The sequence below is a fragment of the Pygoscelis adeliae genome, unplaced genomic scaffold (assembly GCF_000699105.1).
Source record: "Pygoscelis adeliae isolate BGI_AS28 unplaced genomic scaffold, ASM69910v1 Scaffold286, whole genome shotgun sequence".
NCBI classification, from domain to species: Eukaryota; Metazoa; Chordata; class Aves; order Sphenisciformes; family Spheniscidae; genus Pygoscelis; species Pygoscelis adeliae.
The window spans coordinates 388082-396470 of NW_008825076.1; the positions used below are offsets into that span (position 1 = coordinate 388082).

The 8389-nt window shown below is 52.9% G+C and overlaps 1 protein-coding gene across 2 annotated transcripts in view; it reads right to left on the reverse strand.

The window, feature by feature from the left end:
- Window positions 1-1644: 1644 nt before the first annotated feature.
- The window catches only part of PKIG (protein kinase (cAMP-dependent, catalytic) inhibitor gamma), a 17570-nt gene continuing 10825 nt past the window's right edge, over window positions 1645-8389 (reverse strand). For both annotated transcript variants that reach the window (XM_009326711.1, XM_009326712.1), the window contains exons 3-4: window positions 3727-3902; window positions 1645-2581 (exon numbers count right to left, since the gene is read on the reverse strand). In XM_009326711.1, coding sequence (XP_009324986.1) covers window positions 2502-2581; window positions 3727-3877 — 231 coding nt within the window. In that variant the 5' untranslated portion in view covers window positions 3878-3902 and the 3' untranslated portion in view covers window positions 1645-2501. The remainder of the gene's footprint in view (window positions 2582-3726; window positions 3903-8389) is intronic.

The following is an 8389-nucleotide window of genomic DNA, read 5'->3' on the forward strand; positions in this document are numbered from 1 at the left end:
TTTTCCCCCCCCTCTCCTGAGTTTTGCACAGTCAGTTGATGCTAAGAGCCCAAAGCGGTGCAGCCTGGGCTGCCTGGCTGTTGGACTGCACTGTCAGCTCAGGCAGGGGAGTGTTTGCTGAAAGACTTTCTGATCATTTAGTGCTTGGTTAGAGTTTCGGGAGGTCCGGCGTGCCCCTGTGTTCCACTGAAATGAAGGGCTCGGAGCATCCCTGTGCTCAGCAGCTTTGCAAGTCAGGATGTGGCTGGATTAAGCCAGTGCCCTTGGTCTTTCAGCACAATGGCAACAGCAGCTGACCTGGCTCTTTCACTTGCGGAGGGAACCTGATGCCTCTCGCCTGTCCTCTGAGGGTAGCTGGCCAACGGGTCCCTAATCATCTGCCTAAATATAATTCTGGAACAGATATTTTCTGACCAAGGAGACCTAAGATTAGCCCATGTTTGACTGCTGGAGGTCTTGCGTGGTGCACAGTCCCTCTGCATTGCCTTTCGGCTTTCTTTGTGTGTGTCAGCATGAGCCAAAAATACTGTTCAGTGGCAGTGAGGAGAGCTGGAAATGGGGCTTAAAGACCCAAACGTGCAGTCAGCCAAGTCCAGGAGCTACCTGCTGTTTTGCCCCCCAGCACGGGGAAATGGGAGCAGGCTCTTGGCCGTCGTCCGGGCACGGAGCTGCAATAGTATCCAGGCAGCTCCGGGAGCCGAGCTGGTTTGCAGCTGCCAAAGCAGCAGATGCAGCCGCTACCTGTTTGCCAAATCCTTGTTTCCTGTGGGGGGCTGGAGCCATGGACATCTCTGTCCCGGCCCCGTGGCCATTGCTTCCCAGAGGCCCACAGACAATTGTCCCTCTGTCTGGCAGCCGCTTCTCTGCTTATTTATGGTCTTGTTTTCTCTGATGAATCTCAAACTCGTAACATACAGTTCTTCCCTAGGCTGTCAGGGTGATGCTTGTCCTTGTGTCACCAGTGGAGAGTATTTCTCAGGCCGGCTCTGCCTTGTCCCTGCCCCGGCCATTCATCCCAGCCAGGCTGTAGCTGCCTCCCGCAGCTCTGGCAGGATCGGCTCTGCCTGGGCTGGGTGAAACACCAGCGGTGTCCTCGTAGCTCTGTGCTGCAGAGGGAAGATGCCTCTTCCCACCGGCACCTCTTCTGCTGGTGTCTGGGCCACTCCACCAAGTCCCAAGCCAGCCTCGTGCTTGACTTCTGGGGTGGTAACGTGGAGGGGAGCAGTGCTCCCACGGGTGGATCATAGAATCACAGAACCGTTTAGGTTGGAAAAGACCTTTAAGATCAAGTCCAACCGTTAACCCAGCACTGCCAAGGCCACCGCTAAACCATGTCCCTAGGCACCACATCTACACGTCTTTTAAACACCTCCAGGGTATGAAACACCCGTGGGAAAAGCGCTGCCTGGCAGCAAACCTGGGAAAGTGGGGGCAGACTTTTAGCATTTTCTGTGTCCAACTACATCTGCTTCCACGTGGGTGCTGCAAACCCGTGGGGTTTCACAGACCCAAATGGAAGGGTCTCCCTTGTAATGCAGCTGCTTACCTCCCCATTAGGGGATGCTGGTGTAACCACCCTGCAGCTCAACCAGCTACAAGGCAAAACAGAGGAAGAAGAAACATCCAGGCAGAAAAAAACACCTTCAGTACTTAAAGGCTGTGTTATTTATTCCAACAGCTTATATAGTTTTATCAAACCATCTTTAACACAAAACATGTCTCCTAAAAGAGAGAATGGTGTGAGATCCTACCAGAGATTATCTCAGCTAACAGCTTGCAAAGTTAAGCCTGAATTTCAACAGTCAAACCAGCAAATTGTTTCTCCCCTCCCCTTAAGAATATCTTAAAATGCTAGAACCTGAAGAAAAAGATGCCTGTGGCTGGTGCTGCTGGGTCTGTAGGTGGAGCTCGTCCACACAGAGCTGTGCTTTGGTCCTTTCCTGATGCTAAGCGGCAGCAGCACAGGTGAGTGGTGCTTGACATGGAGGCAGCGGGACTGGCCGGGTCCCTTCTCCACTGCCCACCCTGACGAGGGGCCGCATGGACAGTCCAGAGGCCAGGTCAGGTCTAAGATGCAGATGAGGGTGAGGCTTAGAAAAACCAATAATCTAAATTTCTAATCTATGGAAACAGAATAAATAATAGTCTAAATTTGCAAAGGAGGAAGGTACCTTGGACAGGAGAGTCTGATGTGTCTATTATTACTGAAATCGTTTTTTCCCCTAGGGGAAAATTGCAGCTAAGGCATCTTGAGAATGGCTCATATCACTACAACCACGGCAGTGTTGCTCTAAATCGTTAGGGATGGGAGCAGAAGTCTTTTGGAGGTGCCAGTCCTTGCACAGCATCTTGTGGCTCTCTAAACAAAAATGGTTGCAGCAGAGGCATTTGACAGACAACTTGCTGTTCCAGGTTGGCTTTTGTCCGCAGATTCAATAGCAAATTCTTGTTTAATGTTCACAGCAAGGCCCTCCTCCTGCCCATCCCACCCCTGTACACTGTCATGGGGAGGGGCTGTTTTCTTGCCCCTTTGGTCTTGCTCCAGGGTCGTTCTCAGAAGAAGTGGCATCTCTTTGGCTTTCTGCAGAAGGGAGGATTGGGAAGAAAGCACGGTTACACCCTGCTGAGGACACAAGCGATCAGTAATTGATATAGCTGATTTTATTTAGATTGTCATCTGAAGACCTATCGCTACCCTCCCGTGGCCAGATATTTGGCTTAAGAGTATTGGGTTCTCCCTTCACGTTCCTGGAATACAGTCACTTCTCAACACATCTGGTCACGCTGGGAGGGAGCCTCGGGGCAGGGATGCGCTCTCCTTCTCGAACCTGTGACTGCAGCTTGCAAGCGCTCCAGGAATGTCTGCCCCACAGCCTGGCAGCTACCTGAGTTGCCCTCTGTTAGAAGAGCTCTAATTTGTGCTTATTATGGACAGGTGGATGGACATGTGCTAGCATGGACACGTTGGCTTAATGGGTTTTAAAGTATTTTTATAGTTACAGATTGTAGGTTGGAGGAGTAAAAGAGAAAGGGCAAAAAATGAGTTTATCCCCTGCAGTGGTGCTGTATGTTTCGTGGCTTATTAGTGAAATCAGACTGGCTGGTTTGCTTGGGCGCTGAACGGCCAATTTACGCTGGTTGTAGCCAGCTGGTTGGCATGTATTGAGCAGGGTGGTGCTGCTGCCATGTTTGGGCTACGGGGGAAGATTTGGAGATGGCTGGTGGTGTTTTAAATTATTTCTGTTGTTATTTAAAACACCACGGAACTATTTTAAGGCTGATTTAAAAAAATAAAAATACAACAACCAACAAAGAAAAAGCAAACCACAACCCAACCCACACCTGATTTTTATAAAGCCCAAGATATATCTGATGTGTAATTTGCCCTGGGAAGGCTGTTGGTCAGTCTGTGTCCTGTTTGAGCACCAGTGCCTCTACAAACCAGCCGAGCAAAGGGCCTTGGCTGGAGCATGCAGGGCTCGTGTGCCGGGAACCCCGGGACATTTTGTGGTTGGTTGCAAGAGCCCCTCGGCCCGGGGAGTCTCCCACTAGCTGAGCACCCACCGAGCATGAAGGCGCTGACTGCAACGAGGAATGGGATGTTCCTCCTGAGCATCTGCGTGATGCCCCCAGAGACAGCACTGGTTAGCTGCACTGCCATTTTGTGCCTTGCCCTTCCAGCCTGGGTGCCAGGAGCTGGGCTTACTGGTGTCTGCGGCAGCTCACCTGCTCCTTCAACGGCGAGGTCCCCTAGGTCCTCGGTCAGCTTGCGCATGCTGATGGTGGTTGCATCTCGTTGGATGTCGTGGACAGCATTCCTCCGACCAGCCCGATCGCAGGAAATAAAGTCGGTGTACGTGCTGGACTCTACCTCCATTGCATCTCTATATGCCTGCAAAGCGCTGCGGAGAAAACACAGCTGTGAGGTCAAGGATGCTCAGCAAGCCTCGAGTCATGGCTCCCTCCAGGTTAGGTTACTTCATGGAGTTAAATTACAGCATGAAAAAAATAGTCCCTGTAACTCTGCTCCAGTTCTTCTAACAGGAGCTACTGCAATCTCAGATATCAACCCCGTCACATGGGGCACCGTGCTGGGTGACCCACCGTGCCGGGTGACCCACCGTGTCGGGTCACCCACTGTGCCGGCTGAGGGCAGGTAGGCAGGAAGGATCCGTCCCAGCTGCCTTACCGGCCCTTGTTCTGTCTTCCCATTGCAAAGCAAGGCAGAGAAGGCATTTGCCAATCCTTTTGAGTTTCTGGCTTTCTCCTTTAGGAGCTGCAGTGTTGTTTGCAGCAGCTTTTTCCTACAGAAAAAGCCCTCCTTCCTCCTCAAAATGCCATGGGAGCTTTGAATGGAGGCCAAATTTGGCTCGCTGCATGGGGGATGGGGTGCCGATCCAACCTGAATCTGTAATGGGAAACGATCAGGGCCCCGATGGATATCCGCTCGAAAGCTCGGGGAGCAGGGGAGTATTTTATAGGTACAGGGCTTTGGATAAGTACTGGCCTCCACTGGTTGTCGGATGTCGCTGGAAAAGCATTGGGCTGGACTGCTTTGAGATAAGCACTTTAACATGTGAAAATCAGCCCTTCTGTGAGATGTTTGGATCCCTTCACTCCAGGCTTGTGTCTGTGCCAAGCACAGAGCACGAAGAAAGGCTCGGAGCGGCCACTCGTCACCCACAAGCGCTGCTGCGAGCCAGCTCTTAGTTCAGCCTGATGAGTCCTTAAGTTGTTGGTTTTTCATTTAAGCTGACGGTTTAACTTGCCAGCATTTGTACAGCACACAGAGTCCAGGGACCTCAGCGGCTTGGGGAACATATCGCAGGCGTCTTGGCTCCTGGGCGCAGAGCTAGCGAGCGCACGCTGCCTCTGCACTGGAAACCTGGTGCTCTTGGTTGCTCCTCCTGTTTAGTCAGTTTGGCACTCAGTCTGTTTTTCTGCGTGGAAATTAGAGATTAATAGTTGTTTTATCTCCAATTTTGCCCACTAAAAAATGCCTTTAGCCCTGCTGATGTTATCAATACCAGAAGGAGGTCCCGATTAGAAACGCTCGTGTGTAATGAAAAAAAAATTCAGTTTCTTGCCATTCACTTGCTTTTGTGTCTTGGGGTTAATGTCCCACTGAGAAATTTGCTTAGCTCCTGTACAAATCCTGCTTAATATTGACCTTCCTACCAGGGAAATCTGCTGGCAGACCACCAGCCTGGGCAGGAATCACACTCCTCACTCTGTAATCCCTGATGTTATGGCAGTAGAAAGAAGATGCTAACGAAGATGCAATAGCCGGGATAAAAGAGGTTAAATTCTCCTCTTTCCTGAGACTGAGAAGGGTGCAGTAACCTCCAACCTTCATAAACCCAGTACGCTTTGGTAGCCCCAGGTCCTCCTCTCTTGGTGCTGATGCCAGCTCAGGGAGTGCTGGCACCGGCTCACCGGTGGGACGTGGGGCTTGGCCCGCCCAGACCTCCCAGGAGAACCTGCTTCTCCAAATCCAGCAAATCCTTGCAAACACCTGCCTCCTCCCAGGGCTTGGCATCCATCTAGCCTCTGTTAAATGAGCCCCAGGAAAAGCTGCATCCTTTGCCCCAGGAAGAGATCCCAGCCATTGTTTTTCCTCGTCTTGCCTCCTTCCTTTCCAGGCTTGGCCTTCCTGGGAAGAGGCGCCCGCTCTGGATGCAGCAGGCTGGCTGATCTCAGTGAGCAAAGCACTTTTCCTTGGGACAGGACGAACATCCATCATTCCCAGACAAGTCCTCCTCGCAGCTCACCAGAGCCCAGGGGCTGCTGACCTTCTGTAGCTGCCGGAGAGATGTCACCTGGACTTGGGAGGCTTCCCAAAGAGCGGTCCACACAAGCCTGGGTCCATCTCCACATCAGTGAGGCCAGTTCAGAGCTGAGATGCTCAGGAGTCCTCCTGCCCTTGCACCAGGGGCTGGACCACCTGGTTCATAGGATGGACTCCACAAACCGGGGAGCAGGAGCTGACCAGCCCCCAGGATGCAGCATTTTCCTGGTGTCCCTTGATGTAGCTGCCGACGGTAGATGTGCTCAGCTGCGGCAGCGCTGTGCCAAGTGACTAAATGCCCCATCATTTGGGAAAAGGATGGGATCTTGATTTAAAATAGGGGAAGGACCCAAGTGTGCAGAAGCAGGTCCTGCTCGGGGCAGGTTTGTGTCCTGGCTCGGCAGCCGGGAGATGGCGCGGGTGGTTTATTTATTTTCCGTGGCTGGGAGGGTTCCTGCCTTCGGCTTTCCATGCAAAGAGCTGGAGAGGGGCGGACTTATGAGCAAAGCTTTCAACTGTGTGCAGTTCCTTCAGGATTTTCAAGGCGGGCGGTTCTCAAAAGCCTTGCAGGCAGATCCCTCCCCGCTGGCAGAGATGCTCCAGCCTCTACCTCCGGGAAGCTGTTGGACCGAGGAGGTGATGGGAGCAGTCACCTCAGTTTTTTGGTAGAAAAACCTGATTTTTTCAAAGAGCATTTCCACATTTCCAGGCAGGTGCAAAACAGTTCAGTGGGGTTTTAGTCAGTGGAAACATCTTTTAACATCTGCCAGTGACAAGAAAGGAACCACCTTCCCTCTTGCCCACATAGTTCAACCTGAAACTGTGTCATCGTGGACAGTCATTTAGCGGTGGCGGGGGGATGCAAAGGGGAGGGTGCATCCCCCGCCGGCTCCCCACCTTCGGTTTTTCGTACTCCCGTGGGCTGGCGGGAGGGAGTGATGTGCCAGCTCGTGCCAGGCGTTGCAGGAATAAGCCTGCAGCACACAAATAAACTGCGCAAGGGTTTCCAGGGCACTTCAGAGAGATGATTCAACTTGTCCCCAGAGGGTCATTTCCTGCCTCCCTTTCCTCCTTGCTGCTGATGGTAACAGAAACGGTCCCTGTGCCCTTGGCGCAGCGTGCCAGCCCGCGGAGACGGGGCAGGGGATGCGTGGCACAGTGACAAAGGCCATTGGCAGGGGGCTGGGACCTGCTGCCCCTTGCACGTTCCTCAAAAGCTTTTCTGTGCTGCTTGGAGGGTGGCTGTGTCTCCTCCGCCATGGGGACACAGTGCTGCCTGTCCCAGGGCAGCTGGCCACAGGTGAGGAGGCCCCTCGCAAGCTGTGACAGACACCAGACGTGTCCCCAGAGCTGCCTCTGCTCCCGTGCCCTGCTGAAATAACCTGGCTCTGCCAAACCTGCCGTTTGGCCTGGACTTATTTTTTGCATAGTGTCTTGCGAGGACTAAAAAATCTGGAGCTGTACTAGTCTTGGCTTTGCTGGCGTGGGCTCGGCTTCCGGAGCTGGTTTTGCCGTTGGACTGCAGCTGGGCTGCTTGCATTTTCCAGGGAAGCCACCCAGCAACTGATGGAGCAGCTGGCTCTGCTCTGCTCTGCGGGGGTGCAGCTAAACCAGCCCTACACACACTGGGGCTGAATTTTACCCATTTAGAAGGTGGATGCTAAGAAATTAAAGGGTTAAACGTTTCTTCTGCCTTTTGGTAGAGGGAACCGGGGCATTTTGGGGTCAGCTCAATGCCCCTCTTGGTCCCACTGACAAACCAGCAGTTAATTCCCATTTCCCCCCCTTGCCTGCTTCTCCACAGCGCAGATCCCAGGGACTACAAGCAAACAGTTACTGCAAATAATACGAGAGTGGCAGACAAATGACCCGGAAACCTCACCGTCGGGTTAAACTCAGCACAGGGCCATGCGCCTGCAGGGCAAACAGAAGCCCTGCGACACGAGCCAGCGGCCGGGGTCTAACTCCGAGGGATCAGATGGATGTTACAGTCACACCCAGCCCTGGACTCCAGTTTCAAGGAAACCCTTCACACGATATTGCATCTGTCCCTTGTCTAGGTTAAACTGTAAGCTTTTTATGGCTAGGAAGGGCTATTTTTGGACTCTGCACTGATGCTGGCTATCAGTAGGCTGTGCTGAATTCAGCCTGCTTCCCCTCCGCTGCCTGCTTTGCTCTTTTTTGCTCTGCCTCTCTTACCTCTTGTTTTCCTCAGTATTTTCCTCTCCACCTAACCCGCCTTTGCAGTGAGCGCAAAGGGCCTCTAGGTCAGAGAAAGTCCTGCTCCTCTCTGCATGGCATCCGCGACACTTTCTGGCATAAGACGGCTTAGCCCCCTGCTTAGACATCCTTGCCCCTTAGGGTAGCCAGCACAGCACATGTGGGCTGCTGTAAGGAAGGAGGTTCAAAGGTTAAACACAGCAATGGATTTCCCTGCTTAACTAAGCCTGAATCATGCCCTGCTTTCCTTTAGAGACCTCCCTGTTCCTCTGGGGCAAGCAGGAGCAGTTGCTCAGCCTGCCGTGCTGTCCCCTGGGACACCCAAGGAGGGGGAGCCCTGCACCTCGGCCACCTCTCCGGCCACAGCAGGCAGCCCCCGAG